The sequence below is a fragment of the Orbicella franksi genome, chromosome 9 (genome assembly GCF_964199315.1).
Source record: "Orbicella franksi chromosome 9, jaOrbFran1.1, whole genome shotgun sequence".
In the NCBI taxonomy this organism is placed as follows: Eukaryota; Metazoa; Cnidaria; class Anthozoa; order Scleractinia; family Merulinidae; genus Orbicella; species Orbicella franksi.
Window position 1 is genome coordinate 28,707,128 of NC_138153.1, and position 25,679 is coordinate 28,732,806.

The following is a 25,679-nucleotide window of genomic DNA, read 5'->3' on the forward strand; positions in this document are numbered from 1 at the left end:
GGCGCCATTTTCTAAACTTTTCCTTCGATACGTTGTGTTAGTTACCGTTATAGATTTCGCGAAACCCTGCATTACCTTTTAATAATCCGGTAGAAATGCTGATAAAGTTTCGCTGCTTCGGGGAAAATAACCTTTAGGAGGAAATAGATCCACAGAAATGGATCGTTACGTGCGTGTGAAGAAGATCGGCGAAGGTTCGTTTGGAAAAGCATTGTTGGTAAAGAAAAAGACCGATGGAAAACAGTATGTTATCAAGGAGATCAGCATTTCAAAGGTGTGTCGTGCTAAAGATTTGCAGTCCAACTTTCTCCCAGATGAGGATAGTTTAATTTTGATGCAGATCGATCGATGTCAAAATTTACATTTTTAGTTTGTAAGCTGAGCCTTTGAAACTCAACTTCCGCTCAATGTTTTTGCTGTGCAGATGTCTCCTAAAGAAAGAGAAGAATCCAGAAAAGAGGTAACATTACAGACTCCAGAAAATGCCTCTCTGCTATTTTAATAAGTTTTGTTACTTCATTTTACGACAAACAAACACAACAGTGAACAAAAGTACAGTACATGTAAGAATCAGTGAAAGTTTGCGTACATGTAGGAATTAATGTAGATTTCTGCAAAATTTTCGCGATTAGTTATATTTTTCGTACATGAAATCACTGTTTTAAACGTACAGTGAAAATATGCAATAGCTATTTTTGTTTTGTTTTTCGGTTTACCACACCAGATTAGATTAAAAATGGGGTTTGTTTACATGGACAGTACTCAAGCATGTGCATAGGCTTTTACTGATTCCAAGGTTCTACATGTATATGAAGAAACTCAACTTCCCCGTAAATGTTTATGTTTCCATCATCGAACGGGCTTAAGTGTATGAAAAAGTAAAAATAACTTACTAGTACTTAGTTGAAAATGAATTTTTAAAAACATTTGATTCAGTAAAATTTTGCAGGGGAATGCTCAGATGAGTCTGACTGCAACCTTTTCCCGCCCCCTCCCAGGTTCCTATTGCACAGCACTGCTTTGTGCCAATCAGAACATGTCATGGTTATGACCCTGTTCTGATTACGTAAATCAAACTCATTTTTAAAAGTAATCACATGATTTTGAGTTCAATTTGGAATAAATAACTTCAAGCAAATACATGTACAAATGAAGTAAGGTTTCCAAATACTTGTACAAGTCTGAAAGTTGTTGCAATTTATTGTTTGCAGTCTTTGAAAAATCTGATAACCTCAAGATTACTAATTGAGTGCAAGGCCCTACCGGGGAATATTGGCCCAAGTTCATGGCAGTATGAACCATAGTTAGTAGAGGAGACTACTAACTATGTACGGACCAAGCACAGTGTGGTCCTTATAAAAATGATCAAGGCAATATTCCCCATCTTGGTTGTTATTTGCACTGAATTTGCTTTTTTCTGTGCTGAATTTCTCCAGATCTCCTGTAATTTCTCTTTGCCAATCAGAACCTGCTCAATTTTTCAATTGCATTGCAAAGATTTTTAACCAAAAAAATATACTGGTACATGTTATCAACACAGCCTTTTTGCTCTTCATAGGTGAAGGTTTTGGCCCAGTTAAAACACCCAAACATTGTGTCCTATCAAGAGTCATTTGAAGGTAAGAATTAATTGCCAAAGTGAATAGACACTTACATGTACATGTAGGCTTCACTTTTTCTGTCTGCCTTTATATAAGCAGATGTCTCCCTTTGCAACTCATTTCTCCTGCTCAAAAGACATCACAGGTCCAAGCAGTGTCTGATTGGGTGTTGATTTTTCAGGTTGAATATCAGAGATACATGTATCTTTAGCAATGGAAGAATAGGTCTTTTACATGACTGTGACACGAGATCCTGTAAATAATAAAAAAAATAAATAGTTGTATGAAAAAAATGAAGTGGCCTCAAAATTTGAAATCATAGTAACGTGATTTCATCACATTATTTCTATGCTCTTTTCTGGTATCTATTTCTTACCACAACCATATTTTATGATTGACAAGGCTACATGACATGATTCATAAAAAGGGTGAATCATGTCATGTGTGTGTGAATGGAGACATACATGTATGCTTTCTTGAAGTACTACACATGTGTATGTCTCTACAGAACTTGCCTTGTGTTAAAATAATGACTCACCAGGAAGTCGCACTAAGACTAAAAAGGCAATCAGAATTAAATGAATGTTATGAGCATTTAAATTTATACACCATGTTTCCAGAATTCATATTTGTAATAACCATTCTTTTTGTTTTATTTCTATCAGAAAATGGAAACCTTTATATTGTTATGGATTATTGCGAAGCAGGTAAGTATAATGCATCTGGATGTTGTAATTATATTACTAAATATTAAGATGGTATATTAAATGTTTACTCCATTTAATGCACAATCAATGCAAATCACAGTTTTCCACACCTTGTGTCATTCATGAATTATGTGGTTTTCTCCCAGTTGTAACTTAGACAAATGTTTGGGGAAATTACATATTCTGAGACTTTATTGATTATTGATATTTTTCGCAGTCGTTGTAAAATTTTCAAACTTACATGTACATGTAAACAACTTCAGAAATTAATTTTACTGCTTGCCAGGAATTTTGGCCCCATAATTACCATACATGGTCCATTTTCGTAGTTATTCCAAAAAATGCAGGAGAAAAATACACAGCCAATATACACAGTTTATGTCTGTGGAATTGATTTTTTGTCAAACTGATCTTCAGGTGACTTGTATAAAAGGATTAATAGCCAACGTGGAATACAGCTTCCAGAAGAACAGGTAAGTGTACTAATTAAACAGTATATGTAAATACAGTAAATTAAGCCCTCAAGTGCATTTTAAGTACTCAGTATGGTATTTCAGTCTATTAGATGTAGTTTACTTTTAAGTATATAAAGCATGGCTTGTATTTATTGAACTGCCAACAACAGTAAAACACTGACTTCTTGGTTCATCTGTGAGATGATGTATGCTCAAACGCCACAGCAAGAGGTTAACAAAAACCTTCTACATGACCTGGTTCTGCTTGAAAATCAAAAAATTAAACAACAAAATGCATTCTATTTGAAGTTATCACTTTTTTATTTAATGCACTGTCAATAAAATGCTTCTCAAAAGAAAATCCTTCCCATGTTGGTTGAAAGAAAACAAGTTTGATAACTCCTCCCTCTGAAACATGGCAGCCAGAAAACTTTGGGCTGTAATGATGTCAGTTGACATGGTGCAGTCTCAAGTGTCTGTTAGGGGAGATTTACATCAAACTGCAGAATCATTAATTTGACTGCTTTATTCCAGGTTTTGGACTACTTTGTACAGATATGCCTGGCATTGAAACATGTTCATGATAGAAAAATCCTTCACAGAGATTTAAAATCACAGGTTTGTTTTTAATTATAAGTTAACATTCATGGATCAATTATTTCCAATTCATTTGAAAAATTTACAAGAGCATTCTACATAGTTACATTTCAATATGTACATGTACTTATTAAAATTACTGTACACTTATGTACTATATACATATTTATACACTGTCAGTTGCTTTTTCTTCAATTAATTGTAGAAGTTGTAAATAAAATTTTGTAACTGTAACGTTTTTAATATGTTTTGTATTTTATAGAACATATTTTTAACGAAGAATGGAATAGTCAAGTTAGGAGATTTTGGAATTGCAAGAGTTTTACACAGGTGATCAGTTTTATTATTTTATTATCATTTGCTGTGATTAATAATTAAAATATACATCTGGGGGTGGGGGAAAAATTGAAATCCACTTGCCCAGTGGGCCAGTAAATTTCAGTTTTCAATTACCCTCAGGTAAATATTACTTGGTGAAATGGTGCAATAAATTAATATTCAATACATTCTTTCTGACATAGTTTAGGAAAAGGACTGGGGTTTTCTTTGCAAACATTTCTGAAAGGGTACTTATAGTAGTAGAGGAGCATTAGGTGAGGAAATGCTGTTAAAAGTTTTACTTTACAATTCACTATTCTTGAATTTTCAGCACTGTGGAACTAGCTCGTACTTGTATTGGTACTCCGTATTACTTGTCTCCAGAAATATGCGAAAACAGACCTTACAATAATAAGAGGTTTGTCGACTACTTTTCTTGTTGTACATTGCATGAAAGATGTAACAAACCGTTATTATTACATGTATACGTAAGTTAGATCTATGACTACCTGTATGGGCAGCTTGCAAAGATAGCCATGTCCGATAGTCTGGGGTGAATCTATTTTGCAGTTGGGTGATTCTGTCCTTCACTTGCCTGTGAGGCAAGTTGAGTTTCTTGGGAAAATTGTTGAGAAAAAAATTCAACTTACAGTCCGGAGTGCTGTAAGAGATGTAGTTTTTTTGTGGCTACATGTACTACTGAGAATAACTTTCAAGCTGCTAGGTGTACATCATAGTTACAGCTTGCTCAAAGGGCAAGCTCGCAAATTGGTTTTCTTTTTTGCACCCTGATGGGATTAAGTATGATAGAAGTTAGAGCAAGTCCATATAACGTCTTGATTTCTGGTATTATTTGTTTTGTAGACCTTCAAGTTAAGTGACATTTATGAACCAAATCCAAGCTACTAATCTTTAGTTAGTCATTTTTACATGCACTGACAGTAGATTCAGTGTCATCATGATAATTATGATCAGTAAATACATGTAGTAGTACCACACACAGTGTATACTTAGCTCTTATTAACCGAGCAGGAGGTCTGTATGGGAGAATCTTGACCGAGGTCGTGAGTACAGACCGAACGCAGTGAGGTCTGTACACACGACCGAGGTCAAGATTCTCCCATAATGACCGAGTTAGTTCGGTTAATAAGATGTTTATTATATGGCAAAGAAGAAAACTTTTGAATTCGTTTAATGTAACTGGTTTGCTGACATTTTGCTTGCGAACGGCAATGAGCTTAACTTAAACCTGCCGAAATTTGCTCGTCCTCTTTACATTTTTTTTTTGTCATCAGACTTTCTGGCACTTCCATAAATGATTCAGAAGAAAATAAAAGAAAATGGTGAACATTTTTGTGTTTTAGTTTGCTACTTTTTCAATGCAAAATGAAACCGGTCTGGATGCCGGTGTAGATAGGAAAATCTAGACCGTGGTCAATATCGATTTCAGCCAATCAAATTTGTGAATTCAGTAGTTCCCAGTCCTTGTGAGACACAGCCATATAATAAAGTCATGTATTAATTGAATAGATAATAATATTGTTTTATTTGTTTGCTTAGTGACATCTGGTCCCTTGGATGTGTTCTCTATGAACTTTTGACCCTCAAACATGCTGTAAGTAATGTAACCACTTAAATGTAACATTACATTCATTTCAGCCAGACACCTTTTTCTGTGTAGTGAAAATGTGTGTAAACCTCCACTCCAGCCATTAGATTGAGAAAATGACTGTCTCCAGTCTTGTATTCACTTTTCTTCCAAACTGAAACATTGTGATCATTTTCTTAGTCACCAGTTAGAGAGCAACTTTTTTCCTTGTTTATTAACTCTGTGTTTGTTTTTTTTTCATGCAGTTTGAAGCAGGAAATATGAAAAATTTGGTTTTGAAAATAATAAGGTAAGACCTGTATGTCCAAAACAGATTTTGACATTAAAAAATAGTGTGCACACTTTAGCTGCTTGTAGTCATTTTCCTGTGTTTTTAATGTAGAATACTTATTTATGAGGAATATGATAAATCTTGAATTTGTTCTTTTTTATCAGGGGTTCATACCCACCTATCCCTTACAAGTACAGTGCAGACATTAGAGGCTTGGTTGCACAATTGCTGAAACGAAATGCACAGTAAGTAATTGCAGTATCATCAGAAAAGGCTTTTGGCTTGTAGCATGCAAGAGACATGGTGGTCCACTGGTTGGCTTGGTGGACTTCAGATTGAGCAGTCTGGGTTTTGAGCCTTGGTTAATGGGGCTAAATGTCATTTAGGCTAAGTTCCTGGTGGTTGCCGCTCACAGGGTTGTCATGGATACTCTATGCACTTGGTTTAGTTTGCTCTCAGGCTCCACCATCCTTTCAGGCACCATTCCTTAAGCTCATTGTTTGTTGATGAGTTTAATGTTCCTGAGCACAAAGCTACAGTGTAATTCTCACATTGCCTCTCTTCTCGTAGGTGTAGAAATGGATACAGCTATACTTTAAGTAAATTTAATGTTGAGAAAAACCCTGCGATGAAAAGTAGCATTCCATGCGACACAGTTCACCTGACATCATCTTCACCCATTATTTGAGACACTAAAGTATACTACATGTATTTTTAATTATCATAATATATAGACATGAGTGTTTTACTGGAAAATACATCATTGGTAAAATTCATACAAAACCACATCTGGGACCTGAGTGGCACGTTTGTCATATCCTCACTTGGCTAGTGAAGATACACATGTACATGTGATTATTATTATTGCTTTTTTTCCTGCCTTTTCATGGTTGTTTGTGTAAACAGTCAGTTTGTCTATATATTAAAAACAAAATTATTCCTATGTTAAAAACAATATTTTACTCAATGACTATGTAGGCTCAATCTTGACCTTGGTGTATAAATAAACGAAACAATTATTCTTGTTACAAGGTCTGAAAAATTTGTAAATGAAGTGATACAGTCGAAAGCTTCGTTTACAAATTTTTCAGACCTTGTGACAAGAATAATTGTTTCGTTTAATATTTTACTCACCTGCTGCGCTCATTTGTAAAATATTGTTTACCACCCAAAATTAAAATTCATTATTTTTTAACATCTTTCCTGTGATTTTTCATGGTATTTTGCAGTGATCGTCCATCAGTTAACTCCATCCTAAAGAAACCATTCATTCAGAAGAGAATTGAGAAGTTTTTGTCGCAAGAGGTCAGTTGTTGGTTCAGGAGTAACTTAACCCTTCATGTTAAGTGTCAATATTGTCTGCAGAGTTTTTGTGGCTTTGTTGTCCAAGTTTTCAAAGTATGTTTATTGTTACATCTAGATATCTACTGCCAAAAAACTTTCTGATTACAACATCACCCTCCCCCCCTGACGTTCTCAACTGAGCCATGCCCACAGTATTGTCATCAATAATGATGGCAAGCTAATCAGTGTTACTTCATTTGTATCTTTCCTGCAGGTTATGGCAGAAGAGTTCAGTCACACAGTAATCCATCATAAACCCTTGGGTGTGTTCGGCCAACAAAGAATGCCTCCCAAACAGCCTGTCAAGCCAGCTCCAGGTCAGTTTTCCAATGACGCACTTTTTAAATAATGTCGTGCCCTAGAAATCATGTCTTGTCTTCTTGTTGTCATTTAATATGTGGTTTTGTGTAGAGGCATGGTGGCCTCATGGTTAGTGTGCTGAACTCCAGATCGAGCAGTCCAGGTTTGAGTCCTGGCCCTGGAAATTGTGTTGTGTTGTTGGGCAAGACACTTTGCTCTCACAGTGCCTTTCTCATCCCAAGTGTATCATTGGGTAGTGATGAATTTAATGCTGGATGTAACCCTAAGATGGACTAACATGCCATCCAGGTGGGAGTAGAAATACTCCTTGTCACTTAGTGCTACAGAAACTGGGATAAGCTCCGGCCTGATGGGCCACTTGGCTCGTATGTAGACTTCACTCTTCACCTTCTAAATTTTATTGATGATGTTCGTTTCTATGTGTACAAGTCATGTGTATATTTTTCAGCACCACAAAAGTACAGCAAGCCAAAAGCCAAGTACGGAGTGTCTGTTGCAAAAAAGAAGCCTCCAGCAAAGTGAGTGCAAGTAACTATGTGAAACTGTTTTTAATGCTATTACATTCCTTAGCTGCAGTTTTACAAACAGAAATGGCAAATATTGCAGGAACCATTTTAAGTGTGTGTACTCCAGCAGCAAAACATGCTTGCCACATACAATTAGGTAAAAGAGAACCAAACAAATGTGAGAACTTTTAAGTTTTCAGTGTGGTAAATGTAAAACAGTGGACTTAATATTAGAAGTACACTGTACTTACTAGAAAACTACATTGTCTTTTTATTTTAAGGAGGCCCAACTCGGGAGAAGCTGGCAAGAAACCTTCCAGACCAAGCAGTGCTGCACAGGAGAAACCTAATGACAAGAAAAAAGAACTGGATGCTCGTGAAAGAAGACGCAAAGAAATGGCACAGAATCAGGTAGATATTCAACCTACACTTGCATGAGTAAAGGAAACTATGCAAAGGGTGGTACTCAGATTGTTGCTTTTGTTCTGTATTCAAGAGAAAAATCATCTCCTCAAAATCCCTTTTCCCTCGAAACTCAAAAATTAAAGCTGCCTTGTTACAGGATTCTTGATTCATGTAAACATTGAGGATCTAGTTTTGAGTTGATCATCAGTACCTACAGCTGTACTGCAGGGGGAGGGGGGAGTGACACTGATGGCTCACCATCCACACCTCCCTTCTTCCAGCTATCCATAATTTAAATTAAATCTTTATCAATTTAAATCTTTATTAACTTATCACTACTCATGATGACTTCAATAGCGTTGATCCTAGCAGTATGCAGGACACCTGTCATATATGAACTCAGTTAAATGGCCTTGCTCTCCATGATTTCTCGTAGCTCAGTGGATAGAACGCCCGCCTGGTGTTCGGGAGGTCATGGGTTCGATTCCTGTCAGGGACTCAGAATTTTTCTCTGTCCCACGCTCATGTGATGTGATTAATTCACCTTCACATTTCATTACCGAGCTTAAAATTCACCATCTTTATTAACTTATCACTACTCACGATGACTTCGATAGCATTGATCCTAGCAGTATGCAGGACACCTTTCATATATGAACTCATTTAAATGGCCTTGCTCTCCATGAGTTCTCTAGCTCAGTGGATAGAGCACCCGCCTGGTGTTCGGGAGGTCATGGGTTCGATTCCTGTCGGGGACTTAGAATTTTTCTTTGTCCCACGCTTGTGTCATGTGATTAATTCACCTTCACATATTCATGAATTATTTAGATATTATTAAAAAAGTGGATTGTGGAAAGTCTGTATTCTTTTGATGGTGTCATTGCAGGAGCAGATGTACCAGGATCACATGAAGAAGGTTCAGCAGCAAAGATGGGAACGTCAACAGGTAATCAAACTATAAGTTATGAATCAATGAAAAGATCATTCACGATAGTTCACAATAAAAATTAAGATCTGGGCAATTTGCTAAGACCAGAAGCTAATGCCACAGTTTTGTTATTTGCTCATCCATTTGCTCTTTAGTTTTTCTTCTAAAATTGAGATTGCAAAAACTAGACATGTTAAAGGTACACACTAAATGTACATGAAAAGAATTACAGCTCTCGCTTGTTTGTTTCCCCTTATATAGTACTGTATGGAAGCTATCCAAATATTGATGGAATATTCAAAACATGTCAACTTTATTTTTTTTAGCGTGACCAAATTAACAGAGCTCGTGAGCAGGCATGGAAGAACACTCTTAGTGTTGGGCTTAGTCCAGAGGTGAGATTAAATTTTGTGAAGCTCACTTCGGATTTCTTTAGATTTAAGTGCTAGTTCTCCATGTTTGTTCTACATGTTAACCATGCAGAACCATTCTTATGGGGCACAATTTTCAACTGAAATTTCCTGAAACTTTTTGTTCCATTATTTTGCTTTTCAACTAAGGCCTTATGTGTTTGTGCAACAGTATGAGAGGAGAGGAGGTGTTGTTTTACAACTGAAACTTCTGGAATTTTTTTTATTACACATAAAATATAAACACCCATGGTATATTGCTTTTTATATTAGCAGAAGAGAGGCACTCGTGAACAACAAGAGATATATTTTTGCAGTAATATGCTGGCAAAGTAATGGTAAAGGCATTTTTTCAGATTGCCCATCCACACTGATTTGCAAATCAAATCTCTATTCACATGCATTCATTCAATCCGTCACGAAATTCATAATTTATCCACGAACATGCCGTACATTTGTGTTTGTTAAAAGAAGTCACAATTTTGGCATTCACTAACAACTCATCAAAATCAGTGACATTTTGAGACGGATCTCTTGTTTTCAGGAGTGCGATATTCAAGCATGCCTCTATAAACTCCAGGACAATTGTCTTCAGTCATGTTTTGTTCTTAATACCTGCGTGCAATTGATCGACTTGATTCTGCTAATGCAAGACACTCTCTTCTCTGGGGTATGACTGCATCTCTCAGTCAGATTTGAAAAAATAAAACATTTGATTGTTAGACAATTCTTAAATTATAGGGCTATAAAGCTAAAATAAATATCCATATTCTTTCAAAAAAACCTATTAATTAAATACTTATAATTACTAATTGTATATAATCACAATAACAATTAATGTGTTGTACAAAAATAATTATTATAATGAAAGGTGTGAGAAATCTAAGACCATTAGCTAATTTTTTAGGAATAAATATCATACTTTCATGTGCGATTGATGTAAAAATAAGCAAAGATAAATTAAAATAGTTTCCAACAATAGTTTAAATAGTTAAACTCATTTTAAAGAATCAAATGGTTTACTAATTTATTCTAACCTACAGTTTATCTAATGTAGTGTGAGGTTTCCTTGAATTCCTTATTTTGCAAATAATGGTTTTGTTGTCTTGTACATGTAAAAAGGTTTTCAACCTTTGTTGTTTTGTAGAAAGAGAAAAAGCCATCAGATCCAGCAGCTGGTGCTAAACCAAATCAACAGGACATATTTGTAAGTGTCAGTCGCTTCAGGGTCTAAAAGAGAGGGAGGAGTGCCTGGAATTCTGCTTTGTCACTGAGAGACCAGGCTTCTCGTATCGTAGAGCGTAATCTATAATGCTGACTTTTTTGTTCCTTGGGTCCTTTATAAGGTGATGCCATAGAGCCCCATAACCTAAATGGGCTCTGTCATTTACTACATGTATGTTTGTGAACTTTTTTGAATTTAAAAAATGTACCAGATTTTGAGACACTTTCAGCCAGTAGTTTACATGTACACATGTATTTCGTTGCTTACTAAGGCTGAAAAAGGTGCAAAAATTACACCACATTATGCTTGACTGTAAAGAAGATGCTTCTCCCTGACTGAATCATCTTGAAAATCAGAAGAGGAAAAAAAGGAACTTTAAGGAAAACTCCATGCTCTATTTTGAGACACTTTTTCAGCCAGTAGTTTACGTGTATTTCGCTGCTTACTAAGGCTGAAAAAGGTGCAAAAATAACACCACGTTATGCTCGACTGTAAAGAAGATGCTTCTCCCTGACTGGATTATCTTGAAAATCAGAAGAGGAAAAAATAGGGAAGGGAAAACTCCAAGCTTTCCCTGATTTCACTTTCAATCTTCATATCGTATGCAGGCTCATAATATAACATCGTTATACTGCCCAACTCAAATACGTTTTCCGATTGGAGGAGGACATGTCACGTGTCATGGGTCAAAACCCACTAACTCCTCAGGGGAAACAACAACTTGAACGTTCGACTCGCTCGTGATCAGGTCGTGCACCTTGAAAATGCGGCAAATTTGTGTGTCAGCCGGTGTCAAGCAAATCATTTTTTTGGCAGTTTGTTCTATTGTTGACTTGGGAGGGATAATAAAACACTTAATGATAAACACCTTAGCCAGGGCTGATAAAGATCATTATCCTTTACCTTCCCCTTACAGAAAAAGCAGCCACAAGCAATGCAGAAGTACCAAGCAAAGGGAAATGACAAGGAAAGTAAAGAGAACAAACCTGCTCGCCCGCTCTCAGCAGAAGAAAGGAACAAACAAGCGGCTGTCAAAGTGGCTGGTAGGCCAGTGTCTGCCAACGAGGCTAACAGAGCACCAGCTGCGAACCCTGTGAACTTAGCATGGGATGCTGCTAAACAGGGGCAGGCAGATAGGTGAGCTATGGTTTGAGATTTAACGACGGAGGCTTTGGATAAACAATTAAGAATAAAAATTTTAATTAGTGATAATAATTTTAGATGACGTTTCAGTGACTCGTTCATTTTCAAGTTCGTAATCACAACGACATGCAATACAAAACAAACACAAGAATCTGACTTTTAGTTTTATGAATTTGAAAATGATGAACTAGCCATCGAAACGTCCTTCAAAATTATTATCGCTAATTTTTATTCTTGATAGATTGAGGTTTGACTCCCCTAAATACCATTTCGTGTAGTCTTAAGACTGAAAATGGGCTTGAGATTTGGAAAATGTAGAGTGTAGTTTATTTATTTGGTCTTGCTTTGTGGCTTGTTATAATCAGTAAATCAGATATCCAAAAACCACAATCAGATTGTTACAGAGCTTGATAATCTATGTCTTGTTCTTCTGTACAGAGCTTCAGCAGCTGGAGCTGCAGAAAGGGCTCGTGTCTTAGAAGAGTTCTGGAACAGAAAGAGAGATGCGCAGAGAAATAGAGCCCGAGGACAGGTATGATTGTCTTTTATATTCTCCTTAGCTGTTTACTAGACAATGGACCGACACTGTTAGAGGAAATTAGTTTTCAATCTTTCTTGGGAAGTAGAGGGTTTATGAAAGAGTTGCAGATCCCAAGCAAGAGCTTTTGATGGTGAAAGGTAAACTTAAAGTCTGCATGCGAGCCAAGTGGCCCATCAGGCCGGAGCTTATCCCGGTTTCTGTAGCATGAAGCGACTAGGAGTATTTCTACTCCCCCCTGGATGGGATGCTAGTCCATCGCAGGGTTACCCCCAGCATTAAGTTCGCCGGTACCCATTTATACACCTGGGTGGAGAGAGGTACTGTGAGAGTAGTGTCTTGCCCAAGAACACAACACAATGTCCCCGGCCAGGGCTCGAACGCGGACCGCTCGATCCGGAGACGAGCGCACTAACCATGAGGCCACCGCGCCTCCCTTCTGATGGTGAAGCTGTGCTCAAAATTACTTTGAAGTCTGAGGAAATTCACCCTAACAGTTTCCTCATGTAGAAAAACACCATAAAGAGATAATCAAAACCATAAGCAGGGATGATTAGTACATGTGCTAGGGACGTATGAGTGTGACGAACGTGATGATAAACGTGACGAACGTGATGAACGTGAAAACTCTCGTCTACATATTTCATGTTTTGTATCCTTCGCGTGGCTCCTTTAAAATATTTGGGGAAAATCGACTACAGGCTTTTGTTACTGAAAAACTTGCTTTTCTAATTGTTCTTACTTATTTTTCCTCTTTACTTAGAACTTCAATGTTCTGCCCGATCATTATCCTCCAGGTTAGTGGTGAATTGATTTACTGAACATTTCATATTTTAAGACTTTCGTTTCAAGTTCATTGCCTTGCGTTGTTCTTGCTCCTTACGTTATCTTGCCGTTTTCTACAGCAAACGTTCCTGGTAAAAAAGATGCTGTGTCAGGAAAGGATGCAAAAGAAAAGGTTTGACTTATATTCTTTACGAAGACATACACAGAAAATGACTTTCTTCTAATTAGGTCTATCTGTCACGCGATGTTTTGTGACAAGGCCATTTTAGACCCTGTCGTAGCCGAGGTCCTGCGAGTTACGCAAATGTCATTTGAAATTCCTCTTACTGCAACATTGAGCAGAGCTGCAACAAGCCAGTTTTGTCAAATAAAACCCACGACATCGTAATCAAGTAAAAGTTGGGAAACGTTGAATTCGTGCAGGCAGGTAGATTTCAGGTCATTGCATAAGTTGCTACCGTTCACGACGGCGTGATAGATTTCGACGTAGTCTCGAAGCTCGTGCTGTTCTCTGAATGGTACGTAAAAATCAGAAAGTTTATTAGTGCCTCGACAAAGATTTGCTAAAAACCGTACCCCCACCCCTCCCCCCTCCCATTCACTCGGCTGAACTCTTGTAAAGCTCAGCATACCATCTGCCGCTGTGTCGTGCGAGAGATAGAGCCTTTGCTTTGAGACTTGTAAATGTCTTTAACTGTCTTGTCCCTTGTTTCCTTCAGGAGTATCTTGCTCGTTTGGAAGCCATCAGACGGCAAAACTTCCAAGAACGAAAAGAACTTCAAAGACGAATGGCTGGAGTGCGTGCTCCCGTGGAAGTACCGCCAGCACAGGTATTGAAGGACAGCTAATGGTTTTCTTCATTCGTTTTTCAACCAAAAAAATATTTCCATGTCATTTGCACTTTTGAAATGAAACAATTAAAATGTGCAAGGGTTCTTGCTTTCATAGCATTCTCGTGTAGCATTAGTAAGAAAAGTAAAGGCGAATACGCAATAACGAACACGAGTTCCCTTGCACTTGCAGGAGCATTAAGTTTGTGGTTCAGGGGATTTTCTGTTTCCAGTTACTAAATACGAAATACAAGCTTGGGATCTTTTTCTTGCAGAAGGAGAATGTGATGATTCCAGGAGATCCACGTTATGATCCTGCAGCCAGGAAAAAGAAAATTGCTGATCTTAAGGTGAAAACAACAAACAAACAAGCAAGCAAACAAAAAGGAAACAAACATGGTTAACTTGAACTTAACTTTGCAAAGGAGTCAAAGGGACCCAATGGGCGACTCGTGAAATCTTTTCGCGTCGTTGAGATATGTAGAAGTCAGTAATTGATAGATAGGGTCAGGGCAAGAGGTTTTTTAGTTTTAATAATTTTTGGCAAGAATAGATTTCAGTCCCATTCTCAGTTGTGTGTATAATAGAGCGATTTTCAACTGTTCGTTGAAAGAAATCCTGTGTTTTGTATTGTTCTTGAACTGACCTTTATAACTTGTGAAATGTGCTCTAATCAGTGAGACCAAACATAATCTTATCAACCAATCAGGAGCAAGGCTTAAAGCAACACGTGACTTGGCTCTGGCGCATTTTCCCGTCTTAACAGCATTTGCGTCGCGTGTTCTTTGAGTCGTGATTGGTCTATTGCGTTGTTTACCGGCCTAATTGCATTTTATTTCATTTCCAGGCCCAAGCAGAGGAGCGAGCCGCCATGTTACGAGCCCAGCTTGAACAGAGAAAGAAAGCGATTTTGGAAAGAATTAATAAAGAGGGCAAAGACAAGCTGGAAAAGGTTTGTAAATTTTTAAAAGTTTTTTTTTTTTTTTTTTTTTTTTTTTTTTTTTCAGGAGAGTTTTGATTAACTCCCATCTCAAGGTTGAGAACCATTTAGTTTTAAACAAAGTTTGTACCATATCACATTTAGACTGCTTGTGAGCTTATACATTTATTTTTTTCACCAGGAAAATCAAAGACAAGATCCTGATAAAAGGTACGTTATGTAAATACGTTGAGTGATTGACGCCTTAACTTGAAAGCTTCTCTGTTTTGTATTCCTTGAGCAAGGTGATCTGAAACATGTCGTGAGAGAAAGGGTAGAAGCTCGATATAACACTTACAAAGTGAATTGGAAAGTGATCAGGATGAACACTTCGTTAAAATGAGTAATACTATATAGCTTGGCTTATTTCTCTTCTTTTCTTTCTGTTTTGAAATAGGCCTCTTCCAGCCTTAGCGAAATACGAAAGACCAGCAGGTATGATTTCTGTGCAGCTATGATTCAAGCTTTGAGAAATTCAGGTTTTTTCACGTGTGTAATACTTTGTATTTTGGTGTCATTTGGCTCACAAGGCTTATTGATTTGTCGTAGAACCTGCTCCAAAGCCAGCGGTCGCCCCCGTAGGCCTGGAGACGGCACTGAAAGAAGTTGGAGCCACTATGTTATTCAGATCGAATTCTGAGGTAAATGAATCATAAATGTGTCTTGGTTTTGTAAGTCTAATTTCTTCCAAAATGAAAACTTTCTTGCACTTTTTTCTGTCCTGTTTTCTGCTCTAGTGAAAAACAAATTCTGCAATATTATTGTCTGTCTCTCGCTCAAAACAGGTAATTATTTCACACACTATCACTGATTTATTTTTCCCCACTGTTGTTGTAGAATGATATTCGTAAGATGACAGAGGAGGAGAAGGACGAACCTTTGGCACCGCGCAAAGCCTGGGGAGAGGTACCGTTTCAGCTTCGCGTTCTTCCATTGGAAGTTACAGCCTCTGCGATGGAAGGTAAGCAAGTGGTATTTTAAGTAACAGAACAGGAAACATGCTGTATATGGAAAGATTTGTGTGTAGCTATGTATCAGACAAGTTTGGTCGAGCCATACTTTGTCTTTCCCAACAGACCGCGTTCATGTATGTCAGATTTGAAGTACTCGCAATTTTGATTTCGCATTCTTTGATCGTCTTTGCTTAGAACCTAAACTAAACCTATTTATGGTTGTATCTGTGCCGAGGGGTCAACTAGTAAGGGTGGGGGGAGGGAGAGAGCTTCTTTTTAGCTTATTTCATAGGTCATTGTCGACTACAATTGTGTGTAAAGAATCGTCTCATCAAACGCTTAGTCAACCCGGAAAATTCCTTTGTGATGGCTTAGCACTATAGAGAACTTCGTATTGGCTGGTGCTGTTTTTTTTAATATTATTAATTTTTTGGCTCGTACCACACGTAACAAGCAATCATAGGTGTTACATGAATCTGTTTACAGCTCCGTGAACGAATGTTCGACGACTCCCGTGGAAGTATTGAGTGTGTGAAGATAGACCTGTGTTCGCTCCGGCTCTGACTCAGCTCAGATTCTAACTCGTTATTTGCTGTTCCATTTTAGCGACCAGCGCTCAAGATGCCGTGTTGAAACCCGCAGTCGACCCCGCCCGGAAACAGTGGGGCAAACCACAAATGACCCAGATTATATCCGCTCTGGGTAACGCCAAGCTTCAGACTGTTACAACCACCATGGGAGGAGACGACGAGCCCGACACTGCAAGGAAACCTCAACTTCCGGTTGTCACGCAATCTTCACCTGCAGCGCCATCAATAGCAATGGGTGCAACTGTCACGGTGCAAAACCCCACCGTACAGCCCATGCTGGGGGTGACGGTGGTGAAATCGCCCACCGGTGATTCTCCAAAAACTGTTATTATGAGAAAGAATAAAGTCGAGGAAGCGAGCTCTCAAGGAGAAGCCACCATAACGATATCAGGAACAACGACAGAGAACACGAAAAAACCGCTTCCTTTAGAAACAATCTCCGAAGGAACAAAAGAGGGCGACATTAGCAAGGAAGGTGCTACTGTTAAGGCGGAGAATTCAGAAGATCTGAGTATAGAAGACGTAGAGAATATCCCGGTGGAAAAGACGTCTGAAACATCAGCTCAGAAACCAGCACCACCAGCTGCACCAAAGAGCCCAGTGAGGGCCTGGGGAGAGGCAAAAGCAAGCACACCCACTGAGAGTAGGTTTCAGTTCCTGGATCAATTTGTTAATTCTCCTTACTACCTACATTTAACGTTAGTTCGAAGAACAAGGTTGCCATAGGTCAGGAAAATGTTCAGGAAGAAACATTCTTCAAGGTCAGGGAAAAGTCAAGGAATTTTTATTCGGAGTCAGGGAAAGATGAAATTGTGAACAAAAGTCATGAAAAATTGAAATTATAATACGGCTGATTTAATACCATTGAAGGCTGGAAGAAACATTTCAGGTCGTTGCGTTCTCAACAATTTTTTTCCTAACTTAACGTTAGCCTCTAAAACGTACGACGATCACCCACTCGCATGGGAGCCCCCTCCCTGGTTTGAGATCAGCTGCTTAAATCTCCTGGCTTGAATAAATGACATTGTGTTGATATATCAAGGAGAAATCAGATGCTGATCACCAGTGCTCTTCATGTTTTAGGTGCTCCACAACCAAAATCTCCCAAAAGTGCCTGGGTACAGTCTGATAACAGGGCGGCTTATCAACAGTTCTTGATCGAGTCACGCAAGCAAGCCGAACAGGAATCTGCGTCAAGTAATAACCAGGAGCCTCCGTCGTCTAAACAGGCCGAACAGGAATCAAAAGAAGCTCTCTTTGAGCGAGTTGAACGTAAAGAAGAAAAGAAAGAAAAGGAGTTTGAAGATCTTGAAGTACAAGACATTTCAGTTGACGACTTGTAAGTGTGTTTGGATTTCAGTGAGAAGTTTAACACAGTGTTTTGACCTTTCTTTGCTTTTTGGCGAAAGTGAAAAAAATACATCCTGTAAGTCTCCTATCTTGTAGGATTACAAGAATAGATAGATGAGGCTGGCACTCGTAAAAGCATTCTTTCACCTTGGAAACATATCACGGAATTTACAGATGAACTAATTTACCGCAATGTGGACGCGCGGTGGCCTCATGGTTAGTGTGCTCGTCTCCGGATCGAGCGGTCCGGGTTCAAGCCCTGGCTGGGAACACTGTTGTGTTCTTGGGCAAGACACTTTACTCTCACAGTGCCTCTCTCCACCCAGGTGTATAAATGGGTACCGGCGAATTTAATGCTGGGGGTAACCCTGTGATGGACTAGCATCCCATCCAGGGGGGAGTAGAAATACTCCTAGTCACTTCATGCTACAGAAACCGGGATAAGCTCCGGCCTGATGGGCCAAATGGCTCGTATGCAGAATTAACCTTACCATAAGTAAATATTTTAGTAGTTAAAGTAAGAGAAAGGTACTTGGATTTCAGATCATTTCACACGGCTGACGGGTCACTCAACAACTCCCTGCGAGCTGCAGAGTTACAAACAGGAATTTATGATACGAATTTTACGGTGAGTTATTAACACATATAATTTTAGCTGCATTTACTCTAACTTTCTAATAGTGTTAATTGTTGTATCTCTGATCTGAACCAACAGCGTTTCTGTTTTAACTGTCGTTCTTGGCTCTTCAGTGTATCTTCCAGTGTGTTAATTAGTTTTGGGTTGGTGCCGTTATGCACCTTGCAAGAGTGCCTGGTTTTATTTGATACGTCATGTAAGATATGTTCAATAGTGACCAACAGCTTTTGACTTCACTTCTGTGGGTTTCTCTTTCTTTGCTTAGTGAACAATTTATTTTCAATGAATATTGATCTTTCCTTAGTTAGGTACTTAAAGGAGCTCAGTCACGGTATTTTGAGTTATTTTGGCTGCGCGTACAGAATTACCTTTAAATTGAAGGAAACCTGAAAATAGTAGTTTCCTAAGATAGAAAAACACCAAAGAGACAATAATATACCATAAAGGAACAAGGATGGTTGAGGATGGAGAAGATTATCACGAATTACAAACGGTGAACTTGAACCATGAAGGCTTAACTTTTCAAAATGCGCAAACCTTGACGTAAATCCTTTAAACGATGGTAGTTTTAGTAGAGTAAAGTTATTTTAAAGAATCAACGACTGGTTTTATTGTCTGTCAATCAATTCACGACATTGTGTCCTTGAATTATCACAGAGGCTTCGCACCTGCTCTCTCCCGAACTTACGGTTGTTGTTCGAGACTGCCACCCCCGGACGTGTAGAGACTTCTGAGGCAGACCCGGGGGAGGAAGATGAAGATGAAGTGGACGACAGAAAGGAAACTAACGATGAGCAAGAAGACATTGAAGGCGATGATGAGGAAGAATTGGACGAGGAAGATGGAGAGCTAGACGAAGATGACGAAGAAGAAGAGTTGAACGTTGGAAGGTATAGGGAGCAGTGTCAAGGACTAGCCTGCGAGCACGCTCTTTGCGGTGGGAAGTACGAAAAGAAAAGGAGAGAAGAGAGCTCTTCTTTTCCTTTCCTTTCCTTTCCATTTTTTCTTGCCACGCAAAGAGCCTGCTGGCAGACTACAAGAACCGTTACTTTGGTGATGTTTGACGATTCGCAAAATTGCTTTAAAATTTAGGTTCAGTCTCTAGCTTTATCCAGGACGGTACTATTTACAATGCATCTGCCAAAAGTGAACAATCAAAGCAACAATTTGATTGTACGGGCTCAATTTTTATTGCATCGAGAAGTCGTTTAGCTTGACCATCGCTCCTGCACATTGAGAACGAGAGGTTTAATTGATTTAGTACTAAGTTCCCCTGTTCCGTCATACAAATGTTATGTTATGCAATTTTTTTTACTGTTGGCATTTTGAAGGTTTGTTCAGGGTAAAGCTTTGTTTGTCCCAACACTAATTAATTATTGAAAAGACATTATTTTGATCTTCGAAATATCTCGGTCAGCAATTAGTGGTTCTCTTGTAACTAATTTGACAATTCTGCATTTTCTCGTTCTTCAGCGAAGAAGAAGAAAACGAAGAATTCGAGGACATGCTGAATTCCATGAGGGATGTACTCGTTAGCACAGGTAAGGTACATCTAACTACTGTTCTTACACAGGTCTCTCCAGCACTTAAGGGAGTTAAGTCACGGTTTGTGCATCTTAAAAAGTTTAGCCTAAATTTTTCAATTTCGTCGTTTTTTAATCCGTGTCAATCTTCTTCATCCCTAGCCATCCTTGTTCCTTTATGGGTTATTATAATCTCTTTGGTGTTTTTCTATCTTAGTAAACTATTATTTTCAGGTTTCCTTCAATTTAAAGGTAATTTTGCACGTGGCCAAAATAACTCAAAATACCGTGAATGCTTACTGCCTTCTGTGTCGTATTTTAGGTCGTTCTCCTTCGCCCATGAAAGGCATGCGTGGAACAGCTAGCAGCCTGGACTGGGATCACAGCGTAGACACCGTACAAGTTCCTCAAGGTAAACAAATGTTTCCTTTGATTCTCGACCTGAGAAGGCTGATGACACTCTTTGTTTATTTTGTTTTGTTTATTTTACAGATGATGAAAGTGACGGCGTGGAAATGGGACGATCGTCATCTGAACTGTCCAATCTGAACGAGGACTGGGATTCGGGTATGTGGAGAATGGTCTAAACTGTTCACAGCCCTCTTTTTTTCTCGCATTTTTATTCGATCGTAGAATCGCAAGAGAACTGGACGTCAGCGAAAAACTGGAGACTTGACGGGAGAAAATAGAGAGGCTGTGAACAGGCTAAGAATTGTTAGTGCACGTTAAATATCCAATAACCCTTTTCACGGTTAATTTTTCTCATTTGCATTACAGTGTAATCCAACGTGGATTCGAGACAATCTCGGGCTAAAATTACAAAATAGCCCGAAATTGCCTCACATACATGCTAGAGTTTATTGTGATGCAAATGAGCAAAGGTAACCGTGAAAAGGGCTATTGAAAAACATAGTTCGATTAAATGAAGGATTCTTAATCCTGTGAAACATGATTCTAGAGGTAGTCAAAGGGCTGCTTTTCTTTGGGGTGATCCGGACCACGTTCAGTGATACAAGATCGCTGGGATCATGGTGCATCAAAGGAAACGATGAGTCCTTGACCAGAGTGTATTCATCGATTCTTTTGATGCGCCATGACATGAGTGATCTTGAATCATTGATCCCGATCCGTATCATACTAGAGGGACGCAGCTTAAGACTAATGGTGCGCTCGTTTCCAGTGATCCAAAATGTGCACCACTGAGTTGGAAGTAATATATCAAACACGAAAGACCGTGTTTGACCTTATTACCAAACACTGAGAAGAGAGTTGAAAATAGAACGCGTAGCGGAGTATTTTTGACGAAAGTCGAGGTGTTTGGAAATGTGATCAAACACTGTCTTGAGTGCTTGGTATATCTTCTCAATCGAAACTAAAACTAAGGAGAAAATGGAGAAAAGAAATTAAAAAACTATGCTAATTAGGATCAGAAGTCCAAACACCGTCACGGTCATGATTTCCTTTGTTTAAACTTGATAAATTACTAATGAGTTTGAGAGCAGACAAGACCATCCTGCCTTTTAAGCTTGTTTCCACTATGCCTTGTGTACTGCTAATAAGTCGCAAGTGTGACGAAACAGCTGTCCTCTGCAAGGCTTTAAAATACCTTAGTTTGGATGTGAGCAAATGCACAAACCCGACTGTAGTGAGTCCATTAGTAAAAACAATTATTAGCGAATAATAGTACCCAGTTGTTTTAATCCTTCCAGCCTTTACAGCCATTGCTGGGTCGTAAACTTATTGATAAGATTGCGTGACGACCCATCACGGCTGCAAATATTTTGTGACACTGTCATTTTAAAATAGGTGACGAGGAAGATGACGACTCCGCTAAAAAGGAGGAGCGAGAGAAGAAGCGACTGGAGGATGAAGAGAGTCTGTTCCAGAGGCTGGAAGAGTCACGGCTCATGCTCGAACAAGAATTGGGAATTGACAGATTTCTTCGAGTCTACAAGTTCCTTCAGGTACCAAAATCCCCCTATTTCTTGGTCACGCAATGTAACGCGCCACTTGCTATGAGGGAAGTGTTGGGTGATCATAATTACCCAAGTAACAACATCAAAAAAAATTATAGTGACTGCCAACAGAAAAGGCTGTTCGTTTGGCTCTGTAGAAACTGTGCACTACCTCCATACCTTTTGGTATCAACAAAACACGACGAATTACAGTCGAACCTCTACTAACGGCCACTTTTTTTGGTCCCAGCGGACAGTCCATACATTCACTCTTATTTTAACCTGTCTACAACGGTCACCTCTCCACAAAGGCAACTGCTACTAAAACTCGTCTCGACTGCACAAATAACCTCTTGACAACGGCCAGTTAATCAATTACTGACGAACGGTGAATACAGAACCACATTTTTTGTTGGAAATTGTTCATTAAACTTGAACCGTACCACGCGTCGTTGGTCTCAGTTTCTATTTAGTTTTTGTTTGATATATTTTGATTGTGTTAGGTATTTATAGGCTAAAATGTAGGCTCGATTTCCGCCGCTTTCTCGAGTCCGGTCAGTTCGGGGGAGGAGCGCGGGCTCCATTCCCGAACAGCGGCTGGTAATCGAGCCTTGCTAAAATTAGTATTTAAAAAAAAAAAAGAAACGTAAATGATGTTCCCCCGAAAAGAACAGGTGCTCTCTGCTCATAACGGTCACCTCTCTACAAACGGCCGCTTTACTCTGTCCCCAAGGTGGCCGTTGTCCGTTGTAGAGGTTCGACTATATGTTGACGTAATATATCAAACACGAGAGACAGTGTTTCATCGGGATATTCAAACACCGAGAACAGAGTTGAAAATATGACGCGTAGTGGAGTATTTTTGACGAACTTCGAATTTGTTCAAACACTGTTATGAGTGTTTGATATGTCTTCTCCATCGAAACTAAAACTAAGAACAAATCGGAGAAATAAATCGTAAAAATCGATGTTAATTAAGGTCAGATATCCAAGCACCGCCACGATCATGAATTCCTTTGATTAATCTTGATGAATTATTAATGAGTTAGAGAACTTTCTGTTTTACTTCCAAGGTCACAGACATTTTATATTTGTTACTTTCCAGGCTGTTCAGGAAAATGAGGACGACAGTGCAGACATAAGTTCAACAGGCGAGATCAGTGAACTACTGGGAGACAAGGAGCACCTGTACCCAAAAATACTTTACCTTGTTATTGCGGATTCTGCTTACACTGAAGGTAAGCAAGCCTTGTATTGTTTTCTTGGGCCCAGGCCAAACGTCGAATTCCACATGAGACGAACTAAATTGCAATTTGAGTCGATCCAAACGGGTATGGCTCAACCATTGGGCCAATTCGTCGAACCAAATTCAGAGCAGCGAAAACGAAACTCGAGGCTAAAATATACACTATCATACACATTTTTAACTTTTTCATTAAGTTCGATTCATGAGAAGATCTGTGGATCTATCTTAATTCAGTCGGACGAACTTAGGCGTTATCAAACGTTGAACTTATCACGAACTTAATTCGCTCATTTTAGTTCGTCTCATGTGAAGTTCGACGTTTGACCTGGTCTTAGATCTATGCTACTGCACACGATCCTATTTGGACCTATTTGCACCCTCGCTTGCCTCACTCGAGCCAGGAAACGTAACGGAGCTGTCTGGCAACTCAAACGTAAACATAAATTGCAAAGAGTCCTGTAGTCTCTCTCATGTTGATCTACAACAGGTGGCCTTGCTGCTTTTGATTAATTCTAGTCTATTTCTCCTTTACAGATAATCAGTAAGCAAGTATTGCTGGCATTAATGGATCGATCTTCACACGGTGCTGTAGTGATGCTTATCATGAAATTGTCTGAGAGAGTTCAACAATTCATCAAAACTTTGCGAAGTGCAAAACATTATGCGGTACAATTTTTGCTTATAGTTGTTGCATGTGATATACTAGCGACAACATTTCGTCTGAATCAAACCTAACCAACTTGCTTGTGTGGAGACAAGTGGCCACTGGGTTTCTAGTGTTGTAAGTATGTCGCATGCAGTAGTTGTAAGAAAATCTGTTCTAAAGGCACTACTAGAAAGTTTTCTAAGTTGTTCTGCAAAGTCTTGCGAGTCTCCCAACAAAATATTGAAAAGTTCGAAAGTTCCTGCATCGAATTTTTTTTTTATGATTCTCATAAATTTGACTGAACATGAAATCTGGATTATTTTTGTCATTACAATTTCAATTGCGTTCACAAGTTACGCTGGCGTGACTTGCAGTTGAGGGTATGAAATTTCGGTTACCACTGTGCTAGATTTAGGGCGTTTTTTTCAGTCATTAGTTTAAAAGTGCGTCATCTTCTAGCGGACAAGTAGATTTGACCAATTTTCGGCTATCAGCTGAACTCCTTTAAGACCCTTGTAATTGGTTAAGTTGGGTTTAATGAGTGTAAATACAGCCTCTTAGCGTTAGTTGCATAAAAATTACAGTATTGTATAACTTAAGATGAAGAAACAAGTCGGGCGGGAAAAGGTTCAAGCTTTTGTCTTTTAGTTAGGTTTAAACATGAAGTCTTCCGTGCACCCATTATATCGATCGGCAAAACGTGGTAAATGGCGTCTACTGAAGCAACAAAGATTCAATTGTACTATGGTGAATTTTGGTTTCTTGTAAATAATTACAAGTTATATGGACCTTCTGCACGACCTGGCCACGTAGTTCAAAGCACGCCATTCTGTCTGGCAAGATCTGGGAGCTGTCGCTTTCTCAATGCCATTGAGCATGGTGAGATTTGTTCCATTGACCGAGTCGTACAAAAGGCTTATTGCGCTCACGAAGTGGCAGCTAAGCAACTTATAACCTTTAAATCCACTTAATATATGGTAGAGTGAGAATAAACTCGGACATATATACCCCAGACTCAGTTGTGTTTTCAGTAATACATCAAGCACGAAAGACCGTGTTTGACCACATTTCCAAACACCGAGAAGAGAACTGAATATAGGACGCGTTATATAGTGCAGTATTTTTGACGAACTTCGAGGTGTTTGGAGATGTGGTTAAACACTGTCTTAAATGTTTGGTATATCTTCTCAATCGAAACTAAAACTAAGGAGAAAACGGGGAAACAAAATCATAAAAAAATTATGCTAATTAAGATGAGATATCCAAACACCGTCACGGCAATGATTTTCTTTGTTTAAAATTGATGAATTATTAATGAGTTTGAGAAGTTGAGTTTAAAAGCTGGACCCTCACACATTACACAAACCACCCGAAACTTAGGCGTTGCCTGACATACAGTGAAAGTCCTTCTAATACAACCACCTTTTGCCCGCGAAACTTTGGTCGTATAAACTGGTTCTAAAAGTAGGACGATGGCGAACTAAGCGTCACTGGACCAATAATCGTGGCCGTAGCAACACGGCTCTCAGGTGCTGGTGTTAACAGGGAGTTTCGCAAGGCAGGGTACCACCACAACCGTTTAATAACGGATAAAAAGCAGACCAAGGCTGTTTGAAAATTGAGTTTTATTACTGCTATTTTTTGATATTCGTTAGGAAATTTTCAAAATTTGACGCGTTTAGCTTTATCGACAAGCACAATTGCCTTTTTTGGCTAAAACGGTGGCTATTTCAGAGAAGTTATCAGTCAGTCAGTTGTCTGTGGTCAGAACAGTTTTATCAAAGAATTGAAAAGTTGTAACATCTG

At 38.8% G+C, this 25,679-nt stretch overlaps 1 protein-coding gene across 2 annotated transcripts; it reads left to right on the forward strand.

Annotated features, from left to right (window-relative positions):
* On the forward strand, positions 1–25,613 carry LOC145498780 (serine/threonine-protein kinase Nek1-like). Of its 2 annotated transcripts, XM_081478707.1 has the most exons (39): positions 3–274; positions 425–460; positions 1,559–1,619; positions 2,267–2,308; positions 2,726–2,781; positions 3,298–3,381; positions 3,623–3,690; positions 4,010–4,096; positions 5,239–5,293; positions 5,533–5,576; positions 5,723–5,803; positions 6,788–6,863; positions 7,117–7,219; positions 7,672–7,741; positions 8,011–8,140; positions 9,021–9,080; positions 9,389–9,457; positions 10,620–10,679; positions 11,614–11,834; positions 12,279–12,372; positions 13,142–13,175; positions 13,284–13,336; positions 13,884–13,994; positions 14,270–14,344; positions 14,842–14,946; positions 15,116–15,144; positions 15,371–15,408; positions 15,523–15,614; positions 15,811–15,934; positions 16,533–17,159; positions 17,600–17,855; positions 18,410–18,494; positions 19,161–19,393; positions 19,977–20,044; positions 20,349–20,438; positions 20,519–20,593; positions 21,833–21,990; positions 23,087–23,219; positions 23,762–25,613. In XM_081478707.1, exons 1-39 carry the CDS (start codon positions 158–160, stop codon positions 23,770–23,772), a joined length of 4,011 nt encoding a protein of 1,336 aa, XP_081334833.1. In that variant the 5' UTR covers positions 3–157; the 3' UTR covers positions 23,773–25,613. The 2 variants fall into 2 exon arrangements, with proteins under 2 accessions (XP_081334832.1, XP_081334833.1); XM_081478706.1 differs by lacking the exon at positions 23,762–25,613 and having other exon boundaries at positions 1–274; positions 23,087–23,740.
* Positions 25,614–25,679: the final 66 nt, after the last annotated feature.